At 35.1% G+C, this 20,362-nt stretch overlaps 1 protein-coding gene across 2 annotated transcripts; it reads left to right on the top strand.

Annotated features, from left to right (window-relative positions):
* The first annotated feature begins 6,098 nt into the window (after nucleotides 1–6,098).
* On the top strand, nucleotides 6,099–13,999 carry LOC131523023 (calpain-2 catalytic subunit-like). Of its 2 annotated transcripts, none has more exons than XM_058749000.1 (14): nucleotides 6,099–6,170; nucleotides 6,824–7,005; nucleotides 7,248–7,521; nucleotides 7,780–7,852; nucleotides 7,996–8,114; nucleotides 8,202–8,335; nucleotides 9,032–9,206; nucleotides 9,447–9,518; nucleotides 10,532–10,617; nucleotides 12,411–12,485; nucleotides 12,568–12,725; nucleotides 12,980–13,146; nucleotides 13,256–13,267; nucleotides 13,387–13,999. In XM_058749000.1, the coding sequence occupies exons 3-14, from the start codon at nucleotides 7,285–7,287 to the stop codon at nucleotides 13,618–13,620; spliced, it is 1,542 nt and encodes a 513-aa protein (XP_058604983.1). In that variant the 5' UTR covers nucleotides 6,099–6,170; nucleotides 6,824–7,005; nucleotides 7,248–7,284; the 3' UTR covers nucleotides 13,621–13,999. The 2 variants fall into 2 exon arrangements, with proteins under 2 accessions (XP_058604983.1, XP_058604984.1); XM_058749001.1 differs by having other exon boundaries at nucleotides 6,120–6,186.
* The last annotated feature ends 6,363 nt before the right edge of the window (nucleotides 14,000–20,362 follow it).

Genomic DNA, 20,362 nt, shown 5'->3' with positions numbered 1-20,362 from the left:
CGGTAGGGGCGCTAATCTAGGGAACGCTCGTATGGGTCGTATTTGAGGATAGTGACTGTTTAATGCAGGACATGAATGCATTTAACCTGCAGTTACAAATGCATTAATACGGTTTTGATATTTTAAACATAAAACGTTGAATACTGATATTGAAATTATAAAAAAAAATAAAAATGAAAAGATACTTTAAATGTGAAATTAAAACTGCCAGTAGGTGGCGGCAAGTCACTGTTAATAAGTGAGTCATTGCGACTGAACCGAATGATTTAAACGGTTGATTCATTCAGGAACAAAACAGCTGTTGCTCAGAGACGCAAATTGAAATGATATTTTTTTGCCTAAAACGTAAGTGTGTTATTGAACTTCTGTATAAAATCAATATCACATTTGTAATCGTTGCTTTTTGGTGAAAAAAAAAAATGTCTGTCTTCGCGTGATACTGATTAACCAGTGGTGGGCCGTCAGGGGCAGCCGGGCCTTCTCTGCTGGCCCTATAAAAAATAAAATTGTGTGAAAAATGTTTTTATTGATTATTTAGGTATCATTTTCATTTGTGTAATGTCCACAAAATTGCCTATGATCAGTTTAATTGAGGTTGAACTGGAATATCCTACATAAAAAAAAAGTCTGAGGCCAGCACTACAGATAGTGCTACCCTTTTGTTGAAAGACGTCACATCTGATTTGTTAAGAGCATTAGTGACAGAATCATCAGCCAATCAAATTTTGACTTTCAGTGACAGCCCGCCCTCTGGGTCCAGCTACGTGCTCAGTGCTACCCCCAGCGTTAGACCACCCCTTTAGTGTGGAGTTTCCAAGGTACGAAAGTGAAACTCAACGAAAAGAAAATGACAGCTGCAAATTAAATGTTTGATTTAATAATAATTTAATTAGATTTAAGTTATTTATTTATGTAATGTTCTAATTTTATATGATTATTTATGTAAATTCTACGTGATTGTCAGGGGCGGACTTAGCAATTTGGGGGCCCTAAGCAAATTCCAGGTATGGGGCCCCCATACAATAACTATGTGTCATTTTATGCTTAACCCGTATTTTGCTCGCTCGCTCTAGCTTTTAGTTTATTTATCCCTTCACAACCAGTAATTAGTCAACTTGCTGCTGTTCTAAAGCCAAATTAGGCTACCTTATTTTTTTGTTTTTTTCATATCACAAAAGGTAGACATTATCAAAAAATAAATAACAGTTCAGAAAAATAGGCAAGGAAAAGCTGAGAGAGAGAGAGAGAGAGAGAGAGCTGTTGATAAACAGCTGTTGGACACTAAAGGTTGTTGTAGTAGATGGAGATGTATGTGATCTGAAGAAACTGCAAGACAAAAAAATATTGAATTACATTTTTCTTTACATAAAAGTATTAAAGGCATGGCAAGTTATGTGATTAACTACAAATACCACATTAAAACTACGTTACTGTGGTAAAAACATGGTAAATGTTGTGTTTTTGTGCTTTAACTACAAATAGTACAAAGTAAAAACACAGTTACTGTGGTAAAACAAGGTAAGTGTTGTGGATACCGTGTTTTAACTACAAATACCACATTAAAACTACATTACTGTGGTAAAAACATGGTAAATGTGTTACTGTGCTTTAACTACAAATAGTAACATTACACAGTAAAAACACAGTTTTCAAAGTATGTTAAGTGTTGTGTACTGTGCTTTAACTACAAAGAGTACACAATAAACACAGTAATTACAGTAAAATCATGGTTAGTGTTGTGCTTTTCAAATAGTGTGCAGTAAAAACATTGTTAAATTTACATAGCAGACTATTTTATCCAAAGCTACTGTGGAAAAAACCATGGTAAGTATTGTGTTTACTGTGTTTTAACTACAAATACCACAGTAAAACGACTATGGTAAACATAGTTTGGTAAAAAGTGTTGTGGCCACTGGGCATTTAACAGCACTGTGATTACAGAGGCATTCACAACTGATTTGTAAAGAAAACGTCAAACTGCACTTGCTTACACATTAATTGCAGACAATCAGAACGGTACCTTAAAAAACAAACCATAAAATAAAATAATGAACATACCTGGACAACGACGTACGGCGAATTGTTGGGTCACTCCTCCTTTTTTAATTAGTAACGATGGTAACGACAGTCAAAGGTCATTTGATGACGACCCACCAGACAAACGAGACTGTCGTAATTTCTAAGGCTGCTAGAGGGCGCTTGATTTCAAAACGTAATAATAGGTCGTAATACCCTGCTTGCACAAACGACCTATGGGGTCGTTTTTCGGAGGAGAACAGTCTCTTTTTTGCATATTTGTCACACTTAAAAGATTCAGATCATCAAACACATTTTAATATTACAAAAGTAAATACAAAATGCAGTTTTTAAATGTTGATTTCATTTATTAAGGGAAAAAAGCTGTCCAAATCTATCTGGCCCAATGTGAAAAATTAATTGCCCCCTCCTATTAAATCATGAAAGAACTGTGATTAACCACATTATTTTAGAAAGCAGAGTTAAATTTCACTAGCCAAACCCAGGCCTGATTACTGCCAGACCGGTTGAATCAAGAAATCACTTAAATAGAGCCTGTCTGACAAAGTGAAGCATGTTTAAAGAACAACACATCATTCCGCAATCTTAAGAAATTCATAAACAGATGTAGAAACAAAATAGTTGACATGTATCAGTCTGGAAAGGGTTATAAAGTCATTTCTAAGGCTTTGGGACTCCAGCAAACCATGGTCAGAGCCATTATCCACAAATGGAGAAAACTTGTAACAGTGGTGAACCTTCCCAGGAGTGGCCGGCCTACCAAAATGACTCCAAGAGCACAAAGACGACTCATCCAGGAGGTCATAAAAGAACCCAGAACAACATCTAAATGAACTGCAGGCCTCACTTGCCTCAATTAAGGTCAGTGTTCATGATTCAACAATAAGAAAGAGGCAAAAACAGCATCCATGGGAGAGTTCCAAGGCAAAAGCCATTGCTGACCAAAAAGAACACAAAGGCTCGTCTCACATTTGCCAAAAAATATCTTGATTATCCCCAAGACTTTTGGGCAAATATTCTGTGGACTGATGTGACAAAAGTTGAACTTTTTAGAAGGTCTATGTCCCGTTACATCTGGCGTAAAACCAACACAGCATTTCATAAAAAGAACATCATACCAACAGTCAAACATGGTGGTGGTAGTGTGATGGTCTGAGGCTGCTTTGCAGCTTCAGGACCTGGATGACTTGCCATAATTGATGGAACCATGAATTCTGCACTCTATCAGAAAATCCTGAAGGAGAATGTCCAGCCATCAGTTTGTGACCTCAAGCTGAAGCGAACTTGGGTTATGCAGCAGGACAGTGATCCAAAACACACCAGCAAGTCCAAAACAAAATGAAGACTTTGTCAAAGTCCTGACCTGAATCCTATTGAGATGCTGTGGCATGACCTTAAAAAGGCAGTTCATGCTCAAAAACCCTCCAATGTGGCTGAATTACAATAATTCTGCAAAGATGAGTGGGCCAAAATTCCTCCACAGCGCTGTAACAGACTCATTGCAAGTTATCGCAAACGCTTGATTGCAGTTGTTGCTACTAAGGGTGGCAGTTATTAGGTTTAGGGGGCAAGCACTTTTCCACACAGGGACATGTGGGTTTGGATTTTGTTTTTCCCTTCATAACAAAAAACTTCATTTAAAAACTGCATGTTGTGTTTACTTGTGTTATCTATCTACGAAGAACACGCAGACGAGGAGCAACTTCAAAATAATAGTCTTTAATGGTGACGGCAAGACAGGGCAAGGTTCACATAGACAGGAACACCGGGGAATAACGAGTAGACCAGACCAACTACTAACTAAACAGGCAGGAACTAAATACACATGACAATCACTGATAATTAGACGAAACACGGCTGGACAACACTTAACTAATAATCACACTTAACAAGGACAGGAACAAGACCAAATATGGACACAAGAGGCAGGAACACATGACACACACGACAGAGGACTGACAATATATATATATATATATATATATACAGTATATATATAATATTAATGTAATTGGGGTTTTAGCTGTGACTTTATTGACTTTTTTATTGACTTATTTTATTTTTTGATGCTGTAAAGCACATTGGTCAGATGCTGCTGTTGTAAATGGTGCTATATAAATAAATTAAATTTGAAACTTGAAACATAAAAATATACAACTGTTAGTTCATGTTAGCTCAAGTTCATTAAATAATAAAGTTAAACTTTTGCTTTTAATGTGTTAAATGTTGAAATTAATAAAAAATTAGCGAACTGTTTTTCATTGGCAGTTTATGCTAATTAATGAATGAACTAATGTTAACTTATGTTAATTAAAAGTACAGATTAAAATATATACAAAAAAAGAAAACAAAACAAATATCCTATTAGGTCTAAGTATTTAAATATTTTGGCGCTGTGCTGAACACCATTGCCAATATAAAATCTGAACGGCTGTTTGAAACATTTAACCCTATGGTGTGCTTTAGTAATTTTCGACTGAAAAAAAAAAATGTAAGGAAATTAAAAAAATTACTACTTCATCAGAATGGCAGGAAACTCTGACTTTAATGAGAGTTGCTATATGCTACGGTTAAAACTCACCGGAGGCCATAAGCGTGTTACAATTATAAATTTTTTTAAGGTAAATTACATAAAATTGTTATATATATATAAACAGTTTTTAACAAATTTCAAAAAGCATGTTTTTTCATTGTGCATTCCAATTAATCTCAAACAAACAACAGTTGGGTTATTTTGATTAGATAAAAAAAATATATAACTAACAAATACAGCTAACTACCACAATAAAACATGATAACATAATAAGAAAAAGTTAAAAATGAATTAAATCCAAAAATATGAATCATTTGTAATAAATAATTTTCACAGTATTTTTAAGTGCCCACGATAACAATATTGTGAATGTTCATTCTTGTTATATATTACATTAGTGAATACTGGCACATGTTGAGTGGAAACAGGGAAACATTACTTTTTAATCTGAATTGTCAGACAAAAATGCATTTTTCTGAGTTTTTGGAGGGATTACGTGTACAATCCATCTGATATGAAACTGGTCTGTAGAAACAGGGAGTTTCCTTTTTAGAGCTATCCAAAATCACAGGCAGAACAGGTAGAATATGAGATTTTGGAGGGTTTTTATTTTGTAATGCAACATCAGATCGTCTTGAAACTGGTTGAGTTTGCCCCTGGGGCAGTGAAATGTTAATCTGAATTGAGACTGGTCTGTGGAAACAGGGAGTTTCCTTTTTAGAGCTATCTAAAATCAAAGACAAAACTGGTCATATATGAGTTTTGGAGGGCTTTTGTTTTGTAATGCAACATCAGATCGTCTTGAAACTGGTTGAGCGACACCCTGGTGCAGTGGACTGTCAAAATGAATTGAAACTGGTGTGTGGAAACAGGGAGTTTAATTTTTAGAGCTATCCAAAATCACAAGCAGAACAGGTAGAATATTGTTTTTTTTGGAGGGCTGTTTATATGTAATGCAACAGCAGACAGTCCTGAAACTGGTTGAGTGATACACTGTGGACTGTCAATCTGGATTGAAACTGATGTGTGGAAACAGGGAGTTTAATTTTTATAACTATGTGAATTTACAGATAAATGTGGTTATATGCAAGTTTTGAAAGGCTTTTATTTGTTGTTTCTCATCAGACAGGTATTTTCATATTATTTGGAAATTCTACATTTAATATTACTCAACATTTTCGTTTTATCAGACCGTTTTTTAAACATTTGTATTTTTTTTAAATTCATTGATTTCATTTATTTGTTTATTTATATATTCGTTCATTCGTTTATTCATTATTGACAGAGAAACTGGGTCAATAAATGAATGCCAGAGATCACTTTTCCTTTGATTTGAGTTTTTACACGCTATTACCGCAACGCCTAGTATATGCGCGCAAATGAAATGAAATAAAAACAGTACAGTACATTTTCATTACAGTAAATTTAAAGCTGAAGTCTGTAACTTTTTTTTTGTGTTCAAAATTAGCAAAATTAATATAACAAGCGAGTACACCATGAATCCATTTTCACGCATATGTTTTCATTTGTCATGCGTCTCCTAGCAACAAGCGCACGTTTTTGCTTGAGTTCGTTGTGATCGCGACAACTTTAAAGTCTGGTAATGTATGATCTTCGTAAGTGTATGATGCCTAGTGTTTTAAAAATATGTTCATATTTTAAAAGTCGTGTAGTGTATTCCAGCCTTATCATAAGGCTATTTACTTTGTTTAATAAAATAACAATGTATCGACCTGTTCTATAGGAAAGGTAATTTTAAATGACTAAAATAAATAAAATTAAAATAAAATTAACTTAACCTTCAAGTTAATGTTAATGCGCCCCCCTAATATAATGGCAGGGGAAACACTGCTACGGTACACCTATAAAATACGTGTTTATATTCGGACCATTTTAGAGGGGGTGGGGGGTTAAAAATTGACAGTTAAAAATTTCAAATAATACATAGACTGGGTTTGATGGTTAATGGACGCGCATTAAGTCTCGGGTGTAAAAATGAAGACTGTAAAGAGATCAATAGCTTGAGTTTCTGTATTTTCATGATCTCATAATTTAAACTATTTTAAGGACCAATCAGATGTGGTTTCTTTATTAATTACCTATTATATTAACATTGGCTTTTCATTCTAAGTTAATTCTAGACCTTTGAGATTCAAACTGCTTTTATTTGCCTATATTGTTTTTTTGTTTTGTTTTTTTTTCTATATTGAGTGAAGTCTATATATAGTAGAGAGTAATGTTATGTAATTACAGTGGTGGGAGGAATTAGGAATCTCTTTCAGTTTGCGCAATCGTATACCTGCCGTGACGCACTGTGTAGAACAAAACAGTGCACACTTCCTGAAAACATCATTCAGTGTGAGCACAGAATTCCAGAGCCTTGGGCAGAACAAAGGGATTAAGTCCAATCTAGTAATAGAAGACTGATCATTTAGGTGAGTTGTTATCCTTGAGGTAAAGTATATTATTTGTATCTTTAAAATTGAGTTTATCCACTAATTATATTGTATTTCTCTGAATAACTATCAAGATATGTGTTTCAAAGGGACAAGATTACACTCCCAAACAAGTCAAACAAGACTAGAGTCCCTTATCTTTTAGGTCTTTGAAAACAAAACATAGCATAGTGGTGTGACATTTCACCAGATGTGACACCTTTATCTGTTTTTTGTTGTAGTTTATCCTAAGAAACAGACTTTTGCAACTGAAAAAAAATGCCTCCACCTCGAGTAAACAAGAAACCCAGCAATGAACCTACCACAAAAGACAACATGGGAACTCTCGACGATCCTTTGAAATTCTTGGATCAGGACTACCAGGAGTTGAAGAAGAGCTGCATCACCAATAAAAAGAAATTTGTTGATGACAAGTTCCCTCCAAACAGCAACTCCATTGACCCAAAGAACAAACTTGAATTGGATCTGGACCAAATCGAGTGGTTGAGACCATCAGTAAGTTACCTGTATTCACTTTCCACCTTCAGTAACTTGTTTGAAAGAATCATTGTCAAAGTACTGCAGAATGTCTCTTAGGGCTTGTCAGAACAGGTTCACCTGTGACATTTCCCAACATCTTTGATTTACAATTGTGGGAAGACATCTCAGGTGTCTTGAAAGCTGGTCCAATGTGCATTATATGAATGTAAATGTCTTTTTCTGGTATTCCCAAATCCTTGGGCCAAGTTTCATTGTATTTTCACTTTATTTTAGAAAATAGTGGCAGACCCTCAGCTCATTGTACAGGGGGTGTCCAGGTTCGACTATTCCCAAGGATCTTATTTAGGTATGTTTATTTATGTTTTTCTATACATACTCCAGTAGGCATGATGTCTACCCCATAAATAATGTCACTGTATATACACCAGAAAGCCTTCCGTCAACTCGTTAAAACATCAGTTTTGCTGATTTTTGTGCTTTTTACATCAGGGAACTGCTGGTTTCTTGCTTCAGTTGGGGCTTTAACATTTCAGAAGGAAGTCATGGACCAGGTCATGCCAGCTGACCAGTCATTTGATAAAGATTATGCAGGGATATTTCACTTCAGAGTGAGTTCTTTGGTCTTTTCAGTGTAACTGAATGCTGTTTAAAATTACGTCAGTACTTAAGCCTTATGTTGTGCTTAATTTGTATAGTTCTGGCGGTTTGGGAAGTGGATTGACGTTGTCATTGATGACAAACTTCCAACAATCAATGGTGAACTCATTTTTGTTCTTTCAAAAACATCTAATGAGTTTTGGCCTGCCTTACTGGAGAAAGCTTATGCCAAGTAGGTACCAGTATGTTGTGGTAAAAAAAAAAAAGTCTTCAAATTATGTTTTTTTTTATTGAGCATAAAATTATTTCCCCAAGATTTCATGGCTTTGGTGAAAAAAGTGCACTTCCATAATGTACTTAAAGTGCTCTATTTTTACACACAAATTCATTTTGTACTTAATATAATATGTACTCCATGAACATGAACTAAAATGTGCTTTTAACATACTATCTCTGTATTTAAAAAAAATATTTATATACTACTTGTTGTACATTTGAATGTACAAGTACACTCAAGTGTACAACAACTGGTAACTAAAAACATTTTTTAAATAGAGAGATAGTGTGTTAAAAGCACATTTTAGTTCATATTCATAGTATCCCAAAATAGCACAGTTGAGGACACTTAGCTGATCTTAAGTTTATCTTAAGAAGTACTAAATAATAATTTTTAGTATATTAAGTAAAACATTATAGTGCATGAATATAGAGTACTTTAAGTACATTCTGGAAGTGCTCTTTTTTTTTTTTTTAAACCTGGGTTCAGCAAATGTTTTGTATGTAACCTGATTTTAAAGTTGCCTTAAAGATAGAAGTATTTGCCATTTTACGTTATCACAAATATAACAGTCATTTTATAATCATCAAAAATGTGAGTATTTCAACAACATGTTTAGTATATACTTGATATGTAGAATGCCTTTTACAGGGTGTGCGGCTCCTATGCTGACATGCATGCTGGTCGTGTATCTGAGGCTCTGCTGGACTTCACTGGTGGCGTCCACGTGTGCCTTGAACTAGAAAAACCTGCTATTGATTTGTGGAGCCTGATGGATCGTGCAACCAAAACTAAGGCTCTGATGGCCTGTGGCTCCAGTCAGGGGGTAAGCAGTGACCTCAGGCTTGATCTTTCATTTCTGTAACAGATATTATCATCATGACCATCTCAGTCACTGTCATTGAAGAATTTCGTTAGGTTTCGCATTAAAGTCTATCTAAATGAATACAGTAAACATTTTTAAAACAATGCAAGACATAAAACAATCATTTTTTGTTTCCTAAAATATATATTTCACTTTGGCAGCATTACTAAAATGATACGTCTGTTTTTCATACCATAACAGGAAAAATCTGAGAATATTTTACCGAATGGTATTGTTCAAGGCCATGCATATACAGTGACGGGGGTTTTTAAGGTAAGTCTGCACAGAATTAAATGTCAGATCACAGTGCCATCAGATTAAATAGCTTTCAAAATAACTAAGGTTTTTAATTGCAAGTTAGATCATTCCAATGTTGTTTTAAGAAACATTTCTTACAATTCAGAATCAAACAATTCATTCTCAACCATTTGCATATTTGACGTTTGACATTTTTCACAAAATTCCTTACAGAATTGGGTTAAAATTTGTTAAAATGAAAATGCCAATTACCATACACATTTAGATGATTGATAGATACAGGTAGACTGATAATTGTGGACAATTCCATAACACAAAAAAAAACCAAAAAAAAAACCTTGAATCCCTTTAGAAATGTCAAAATCTAGTGGTCTGGCAACTGCAAACGTTTCTGAGTTTGTTCATCATATAATTTAAAAAAAAATTTTTATTTGATCATTTTAAAACTCCTTGTACTTTACTTTTTTATTGCGTTCCCAAGTAGTGCCCTCAAGGCTCTGTTCTGGAACCTGTCTTCACATGTAATGGGAATGTTTTCATTAAGCATGAGGTTGATTTTCATAGTTAATACTTAGTTATTCCATAATTACAATCCATTCATATTGACAGGCTTATAATATAAAAAAGGTGTTAAGCAACAACAAACTTGCTTTGTTCTGATGTTAATAGTTGTTGTAATAGCGTACACCAGTGTTTATTTACTAATTACCCTCAGCTCCAGATGAGCTCCACCCTTTGGTATGTCCTTTGTACGGTTTGTATTCATACCTCTGTATCTCTTACGTCAAGTCTGTGATTTTGCAAGAGTAGTTTCTAGAAATAATATCTGTCCTTAATTTATCTCAAAGCATTGTGTACAGACAGTTCAGTGCTGCGGTAAAAGGTTATTTCATAATGATCCTTGTGAAATACCTATGGCATATTCTGAGTTTAGGTGACATCCAGAATAAGTAGCAGCCCACAAAAAGGGTTTAAAGAGGTTTATTATGAGCATTTTGAATAAAAAGTGTCATGTCACAATGTAACAGGTTACATGCCAAGGAAAACCGGTGAGGCTGGTGAGAGTGTTGAATCCGTGGGGAAGAGGCGAGTGGAACGGTGCCTGGAGTGACAAGTAAGACTCACATGAAACTATACAGACTAACCAATCACTACATTGATCAAGTGACATTGTTTGTTTGTATCACCAGATAATTATTTTATTAATTGGATTCTTGAAGAGGTTTGGCAGTTGTATTAGGTTTTTAGTATGCTAAACAACAAAGTTAGCTGGTTAGCTTACAAATAGTAGATCTTTAAAAGTAAATGTAGCTTACTAGGATGGATCAATCCTGCTACACGGTACATCTTCATCATGACGTCCTCGTCATATTATATAGATATTATATTTGTGGGGTGCTAGAAGAATTGTCACTGAGACGGCTCAGTGACTGCTGCTTATTATACGGTTGAAATAATGATTGACAGGACCGAATGATTAGGCTCCTCCTATATGTTTGGAACTTCATTTAACAATCTTTGAAATTGTCATACAGATTTCTGTCATTTTAACAGACTGGAATATTTTATTGAGACTACAGAACAAAACCTCACAATAACTCTTTTCCTAATACTAATCAATGTTTGTGCTTTTGTGCTTTTTTCACCCACCAAAAAAAAATGTCACTACAGAACTGGCTTTTGTTTGATAAAGGGAAAGCCTTACAAAAGACTGACTAAAGGCAACCTGTCACAAAGACAATAGAAAGCCATTCATCCATGATGCCATTCAGTGAATGAGAGTTAGCAAATTCTGGTGATATGAATGACAGTGACAGCTGACAGTTGGTGATGGAACTTTGTGATGTTGGTTTTTCATGCAAATGAAAAAACAACAGCACTTGACGACCTCTAACGATTTCATTTCTGTAAGTGAATACTGGTTAATGAGACCGTAATAACAAATTTCATGACTTGAAAAAATTGTAAAATTGATTAGGCTATTAACTGTTATCATTTTGATAAAAACAAAACAAAAAAAACAATACAAAAAACACTTTTGCCAAAATGCCCAAAAAGGCCACATCCACACAAAACCCTAGAAGTGGAATTTTTCACAATTTATTAAAATTAAAATAAGAAATAAATTAATATGCCAGCAGCCATATCACCCTGTAGTCCAAGACTGGTTGCTCACTGAAGCTAAGAAGGGTTGAGCCTGGGCAGCTCCTGGATGGGAGATGTCCTGGAAAAACTAGGTTGCTGCTGGAAGAGGTGTTAGTGAGGCCAGCAGGGGGTGCTCACCCTGTGACGGGGACACTATACTGTAAGAAGCACCATCCTTTGGATGAGACATTAAACCGAGGTCCTGACTCTCTGTGGTCGTTAAAAATCCTAGGAGGTCCTCCAAAAAAAGAGTAGGGATGTAACCCCGGTATTCTGGCCAAATTCGCCCATTGGCCTCTGAACATCATGTCCTCCTAACCATCCCCATTCACTGATTGGCTTCATCACTCTGTCTCCTCTCCACCAATAAGCTGGTGTGTGGTGCAATATGGCTGCCGTTGTATCATCCAGGTGGATGCTGCACACTGATGGTGGATGAGGATATTCCCCCCTTCCATGTAAAGTGCTTTGAGTACCCAGAAAAGCGCTACATAAATGTAATGAATTATTATTATTAATAATATGATATTCAGCATGGTAAACATTATTTCCATGCCATTGAAAAGCCAACTATAACCTTTTAGAAAAATACTAACATAAAATACACATGAAGCATATTAATTTCGTAAGTGATGAGTTTCTTTTCCATTTTTTTTTTCCATTTTTCTCTTTATTTGCTATTATTTCCTCATTATTACTTATTATTTACTCATTTAGAATAAGCCCATGTAATATTTTAATATGCTTTTGCATAACTTTCAGATCATCGTTGTGGAACAAAGTGAGTGAGAAGGAGCGAACAAAGTGCCGTTCCTTGGCCAATGATGGGGAGTTCTGGTGGGTATTAACTGTACTCTTACATGTGACCTCACTGCATTAAACATGAATCCGATGTTTTCAGTAACATACTTTACTGCAGGATGTCAATGGAGGACTTCACCAAAAACTTCGAAGACATTGATATTTGCTGCCTCAGACCTGATTTTCTGGACAATTCCTCTAAATGCATCTGGGCAACTACATGCTACAATGGCAGCTGGGAATCTGGGACCGCTGGTGGCTGCATTAATAGTAAAGGTAGCTCATATATAAATATATAGAGAGAGAGAAGTGGGGGGCATTGCATATTAGCATGAATACTTCATTAATATAAATATTAGATGCAGCATGCATATGCAAAATGAAATGAATGATCCTGGGTATTTGAATTAAATGTTGGACAAGCAAACTTGCTTTTGTGTTTTTGTGTGTCTACAAACTCTTGGCCATATGGTGTGTATGTGTGTGTACTCTATGTACCACAAAGGTCTGATTCAAAGGATGTCTTATAGACTCTTTCTGGACAAACCCTCAGTTTCGGGTGAAGATTGAGGAGCTTGATGAGGAATGTGCTAGTGGCCAGTGTCCTGAAAACATACTGGTGTCCCTCATGCAGATCCATGAGGACAGATACAGAAGTCTTGTTTCTAACTACTCCATTGGCTTCAATGTTTATCTGGTCAGTATTAACAATAACTCTACTAGACTCACAGAAAATCTCACTGAATCCAGTCATTTTGATTTCCACTTATTAATGGTGTGTGTTCTGTGTTTTTCTACTTTAACAGATACCACCAGAGGCAAGTAAAATACAATTCAAGCTCAATAGTATTTAAAACACTATAACCATGTGTTTTGCTTTATCAATAAAGCTTGATATGTGTATAAAATAAACTGATAATATTTCATTCTCCTTTAGATGAAAGATGAGAAATTCCCAGCCAAGTTCTTCCACCGCAGACGTTCCGTGGAAGATAGTGGGAACTTCATCAATACAAGAAATGTGATGAAATTCTTCAAGCTTGAACCAGGAGAATATCTCATTGTACCCTCTACTTTCCATCCTAATGAGTGTGCAAAATTCATGCTGTCCATCTTCACAAAGACTGAATCGCATAGGAGAAAAAAGAAACCTGCAATGACATATGTGTGAGGTTATTATAAATACTGCAAGAATAGATTTTTGACCTCTGTAACCACTCAAATAGGATTTGGAGTAACCAAGCTGGTTATTCTGTTTTTCTTTTTCTTCTACACCTCTTCTGTTCAATATATATCTGTGAGCTGTGAAATGAATGTTACCATTGTTGTTTATTTGTGAGGTTTTTGATGTTTTGTCTCACTGTAACTGTGTGGGTCAGGTCAGTCAGTCACCAACAGTTTTAAATGACATTTCAGTGCGTAGTGTGAATGACATTTCTCAACGGTCAAATTTAAGTATGTCTTCAAGTGACACAGCACAATTATGAAATGTACACTACCAAACAACAATAAAAACATATTATTAAAAACTTTAATTTATGTAAACGGTTATTATTTTTTTATTTTCATTTAATGATTTACAATTTTCTGACGACTCTCAGGAGAAGTTTGTACAAACAATATTGTTCCAAATCTAGTTCTGTATTAAATATTATTAGTATTTTATTCCATTTTGCCGCTGGAGGGATAGGTAGTCTGTAACACTCCATGTTTTCTTACACTAGAGGGCAGTAGTTAACTAAATAAATAATGGGCGTCGCAACACAGAAACGTGAGAGCACGGGTGGGGTTGTCTTTTACAGCTGACAATGAGAACCATCTCTTGTGATCCAAACACAAGTAGTCAGCTGAGTATCGCTGTGCACACCTGTAACATGAGTCTCATATGCGTCTCCTTGATGGACCCAGGTACGAGTCGGATTTCAAGGGAGCATCTCTGGTTTTGTACCAAAATCATCAAGTGTTTCAGAGATTGGCTGGTTATTGTGAGAGCCCCTGTTGGTATGCAGTACAAACCGGTTCTTGGAGGGCCACTGTCCTGAAGAGTTAAGCTCCAACACTAATTAAATACACATGGACCAAACTCAAGGTCTTCAGACTCACTAGAAACTTCCAGGCAAGTGTGTTGGAGTTAATTGGAACTAAACTCTGCAGGATATTGGCCCTCCAGGAACAGGATTGGATACCCCTTAACTACAGTATTATAATGGCCAAAATCTTCCCATTGTACTCTAACTACATTAATTTGTTTTCATGCAACATATAATTTAAATATAGTATTATAGTAGATACATAACCACTAATAGATTAATTTTGGAAGGGCTTGAAATGTTCACCTCATATTGCATCACCTCATTGGACCCAAGTGTAACACCAGGTGTAAATGGGATGTTAGAAGGAACAAAAGAATTGGAAGATACTATTTAAAGTGATTATTAAATTATTGTTAATATTAAGATATACAAATTTTTATTGTATTATATGGAGTAACATGTTTTCTAGTCAAGCGGATGGTGTAAAGATGGTTTTCATAGTTTTACAGACCTAAGCCTCCCGTTTGCATGTATCAGCCTCTTGCTACAATCACAACGTGTGTATGTTGTTGACACAACACACAAAGCAGACTGAGCCACTGCACGTGTACAGCATTTACTTGTTTTCATGTTTTCCATTTTATGTCAGCTTTCTGTGTCATAATCAATGAACTTAAAGTTGCACAATCAGTCAGTTTTTTTTCCCCAAAAAATGAGTTTGTCTTTATTATTCCCTTGCTTGATGTCACTTTAGAAAGTTTGACCCTCGGATGACCTCGGATCATAATCTCAGTGACCTCTGACCTCCTCTGCCAACACAAGCACAAAAAAAGCAGGATATCTATCTGATATATGTGTGACGAAAACACACAATACAGTAACATTTAATTTTTTAGTACTTTTGGCTAGAGGGAAATTCTGAGTTTAAACTGAAATTCATTTTGGCATTTACACGGTTTAATTTAAATAAGGTTCGGCTTGGCATATATGAACTCATTTACAAATGATAATGATAATGAAGTTTCCTTTTAATATTGTGCTTTAAAATGGTGCTTTTGGTTATGTGTTGGCTTCATAGAACATGCAATTAAATAATCAAATTTCACCACCCATTTTTGGGCCCTTGAGATGGAGCAAGCTTCACTGCTTCAGAATGTGATCAGTCAGCCCTCAGGCTCTTACCGCTGGACATCAGCTGTTAACATCTCTCTCTGCACCCTGCAGAGGACTGCCAGGCCATGGAGTTTGCCGGGGTTAAACCCCATTAAAAGCCCAAGTGGAGCCATCTGTGCTGTCACCACAGCTGATTCTCAGTGTAATCCTATAAACGTAGCCTTTCAGGTTTTAGTGCTTCTGTTGCAGCTATAAAAACCATGTATACAAAAACTCATAAGCCTGTCTAAACTGTGCCATCACTTATTATCAATATATGCACACACATCCACAATAGTGCAACAAGCTGTTAAAATGTCAAATAAATAGATCACCCAAAAAATGAAAATTCAGTTGGTGGTAATCACTGACTTCACACTGTGGAAGTCCATGGCTACCGTCAACTGTTTGGTTACCAAAATATCTTCTTTTGTGCTCAACAGAAGAAAGAAACTCATGCAGCTTTGGAACAACTTGGGGTGAGTAAAGGTTGACAGAAGTTCCCTTTTTCTGTGAACTATGCCTTTAAATATGAACTATGAGAGAATTCTGGTAACATTACAACACACACACACATAGTTAAAATAAATAAAACACACAAGTAAAAATAATTAAAACCAATATTAATAAATACGAAAATATATATAAATGTAATATAAACAAATAAATACTGTTATGGGGTGAGTATCAATCTCTTGTCAAGTAAAACGATATGAATCAATTTCCTCATGCTTCTCCCCAAGGCAGCCAACAGGTGGCACTGTACAGTCTACACTACAGTAGTGCACATGCACCTCGTGTGAGGCCTACAAAAAGCACATGTTCAAATGTTCAAGGACTTGTTTTCTGAATTACACATAACATGACTGAAGATTGTTTTAGAAAATTAAAATGAGGTCAAATTCAGAGTGAAACATTCTGGTTTCATGTAAATGCCTATGGCTCAATACTAGTTCTCATTTTTAACAATAACAGCTGACATTTTTACGCAGAAGATGCTTCACTTCCCCTGCAACAGTTACTATGGGAAAGCCACACTTCCTCTTTCTCTGTGGCCTAATCATGCCAGATGTCAAAGGCACTTTCTACAAATAGGGTATGAAGTAGGGCCTGAAACTCTTAAAATAGTCTAATTAAGTTTTTTAATTTTTTTTTTTAGCAAACGAAGAGTGAAAAGAGGTGCTTAACCTAATACATAAATACATAATAAAATAATATAAAATACCGCTTTAATATTATATTAAACCAGATATGTGTGGTTTTGTAATTTTTAATTTTAACAGTTAACTTGGGTATTGGGGTTGAATATCTGAGTTTGACGAATGTATTAAACACAATAAGAAATAGCCAGAATACATAATTTGTAAGAATTAAGTTTTCTTCCAACCATGTAGAAAGAGTTAAAATGTTAGACTTTCAGGGCTGTGCACAAAATGCAGGACACAGATATATTAAAGTCAAATGAATTACTTAACTGTCTAATAATTATTTAAAAGTCTAATAAAAATATTTTTTTACTACAATGAATAGCGATATTTAATTACATTTTTAAATAATCAATTAAAAATATTTTACTGCAGTGAATTGAATATCAGTTCATTGTATCAATATCAAAACAGATTATGTCAAAAGTAAGATATTATGTGATTTTAATTCTAAACACAGAGGTCAAGAACTGAGTTCTCTTGGGAAATCACTTACATACGTTGCAATAAAAACAAATTGATGTTAAACTTCTCACTACAGAAACCATGGGATCTAATGCATGGGACGCAAAAGACTACCATATTAGTGGAAAATAAATGCTGCTGTATAATACACTCCACAGTCACTGGAACTTCAGCGTATCTCTGATCTAAAACACACTTAGCTGAAGGCAGTGACCTTAATAGTGCAGTGAAACGGTGCCTTACAGTTCATTAGACACGAACCAAGGACTCCTGACTGCTGAGAAGCACAACAATAAAAGGATCCTTTTACATGCATGCAGTATATTCATTGATCACTACTGAAAGACTGTATACAAACAGAGGCTGTTAAGATGGTAACTGATAGGTTGAAAACAAATTATTAATAATACAAACCAACAGGATGGCTGGCTGTGACACTGTGACTTCTAATGAGATTACTCAGCACAGCAGGAAAGGATCTGTGACATACGGTTTTACATCATGGGCCATCTGGGCCTCTGATTGGTGGACAGTGACATCATGTGGAGTGGTTCTATTCTGTTTTGCAGCAGACTGGCTGATGGCAGGTGTAGAAATGTGCAGGCACACGTACATTTACAGTGCAAAAAATAAATAATGAAAATTCAAACAATTAATTTTGTTAGGCTGAAAGAATGCATCTAATCTTAGAAATACATTACACATTCCTAAGTCTTTTTATAGGATTATGGATTCTACGAATGAAGCACAATCAGCAATATTTGTGGCATAATGTTGAATAGCAGAAAATATTCTTTAAAAAAAAAAAAGGGTGAGGCACGTACAATGGAAGTGAATGGGGTCAATGGTTAACCTTATAATACTCAATATTTCAAATATGTATCCACATGATATAAACAATGCATGTTAATGTGATTTTACTGATGATTTTACAACTTTCTACATCGTGAAATGACCATAAAATGACTAGTACAACTTAACAAAAGTTTAAATAAAAGAACTGTTGTATTTTTATAAAATTACACACACACACACACACACACACACACGGTTTACGGGGTCTCTCCATAGGTGTAAACGGTTTTTATACTGTACAAACTGTACTGAATTTTCTAATCGCCCTACACCTAAACACCTATACCTTACAGAAAACTACTGCCAATTTTTGAATTTCATAAAACACCATTTAGTATGTTTTTTAACCCTTTTGGTTTACAGGGACACAGTAAGTGTCCTCATAAACCATGTTTATGTTGTAGTACCCATGTCTTTATACACATTTGTGTCCTCATAAACTATATATACCAGAACGCACGCACGCGCACACACACACACACACGTATATGTACAGTCAAGGCTGTGAAAATTAATCTGCATTGTTAAATTTTTTTTCACAAAAATCTAACCTTTCATTGGATAATAAGAATTTAAAATGGGGGGAAATATCATTATAAAATAAATGTTTTTCTCTAATACACATTGGCCACAATTAACGGCACCCTTTTATTCAATACTTTTTGAAACCTACATTTGCCAGTTTAACAGCTCTAAATTTTCTCCTATAACGCCTGATGAGGTTAGAGAACACCTGACAAGAGATCAGAGACCATTCCTTCATCCAGAATCACTCCAGACCCTTTAGATTCCCAGCTCCATGTTGATGCTTCTTCTCTTCAGTTCACCACTCATTTTCTATAGGGTTCAGGTCAGAGGACTGGAATGGCCATAGCAGAAGCTTGGTTTTGTGCTCGGTGACCCATTTTTGTGTTGTTTTTGAGGTTTGTGTTTGGATTATTGTACGGTTGGAAGATCCAAACATGGCCTATTATAAGATTTCTAACAGAATCAGTCACTTATTGATTTTTTATCTGTTGGTATTTGATAGAATCCATGATGCCATTAGGACGATATAGACACACGTCCTCTTCCAGTCAGTTTTGTAACATTTTATGTTGCTTGGAAATTCTTAATTATTGCCCTGATGATGGAAATGGGAATTTTCACTGCTCTAGCTCTTTTCTTAAAGCCACTTCACTAATTCGTGAAGCTCAATTATCTTTTGCTGCACATCAGAAATATATTCTTTGGTTTTTCTCATTGTGATGGATGATTAAAGCAATTTGGGCTTTGTTTTCGCTCCTATTTATATTTCTGTGAAACAGGAAGCCATGGCTGGATAATTTCATGTTCATAATCACCCTGGAGTGCTCAAAATTGTGAATATGAATGGGAATATATTTCAGAGATATTTTACTCATAAGAATTTCTAGGGGTGCCAATAATTGTGTCCAACGTGTATTTGAGAAAAACATTTATTTCATAATGATATTTCCCCCCATTTAAAATTTTTATTATCCAATGAAAGGTTAGATTTTTGTGAATTGTTTTAATAAAAGATCAAAAGGATTAACAATATAGATTAATTTTCAAGGCCTTCTTTGATCATATTTACCAAGGGTGCTGATATTTTTGGCCATGACTGTATATTTATACATACATTTTGTGATTAATAGCTTAATAATAATGTATGCAATGCTTAATATTTAGGTTTATAAAAAAAGCAGTATAAGAAACAATCTATAAAAATAGTGTGTTAATACCGAATTTATATATTAAGCATATAGTAGAATTTTTTAAAAATGTACTCTGATAATATTTTTCGTCAACTCTGAAAATAATATTGTTTACAGTCTACATTTACAGTTTCTCTATGGATTTTTGGTCACACGTTAGTTTAGTTTAGGGACCAATTCTCACTCTTAACTAACTATGACTTGATCCTACTATGATTAAGATCCTAATTGGCTGCTTATTAACAGTTAGTAAGGCAATTGTTAAGTTTAGGTATTGGGTAGGGATCTAAAATATGGTCATGCAGAATCAAGCAGTAATATGTGCTTTATAAGTAATAATAAACAGCCAATATGCTAGTAATATGCATGCTAATAAGCAACAAGTTAACAGTGATAACTGGTCCCTAATGTGTTACCGATTTTTTTCTTACAATTTAGTAAAGTAATAGTGATTAGCATGCAGCACTAATATAAACTGACTTATG

This window comes from Onychostoma macrolepis, chromosome 17 (genome assembly GCF_012432095.1).
Source record: "Onychostoma macrolepis isolate SWU-2019 chromosome 17, ASM1243209v1, whole genome shotgun sequence".
NCBI classification, from domain to species: domain Eukaryota; kingdom Metazoa; phylum Chordata; class Actinopteri; order Cypriniformes; family Cyprinidae; genus Onychostoma; species Onychostoma macrolepis.
Note: the sequence above shows the minus strand (reverse complement) of the source record. Positions and strands in the feature narration are given on the sequence as shown.

Excerpts from the sequence above, each read along its gene's own strand:
- LOC131523023 (XM_058749000.1), top strand. The coding sequence starts at position 7,285 with ATGCCTCCACCTCGAGTAAACAAGAAACCCAGCAATGAACCTACCACA. Across the intron at positions 8,336-9,031 it reads CTGGAGAAAGCTTATGCCAA|GGTGTGCGGCTCCTATGCTG; the intron begins GTAGGTACCAGT and ends TGCCTTTTACAG. Across the intron at positions 9,519-10,531 it reads CAGTGACGGGGGTTTTTAAG|GTTACATGCCAAGGAAAACC; the intron begins GTAAGTCTGCAC and ends ACAATGTAACAG.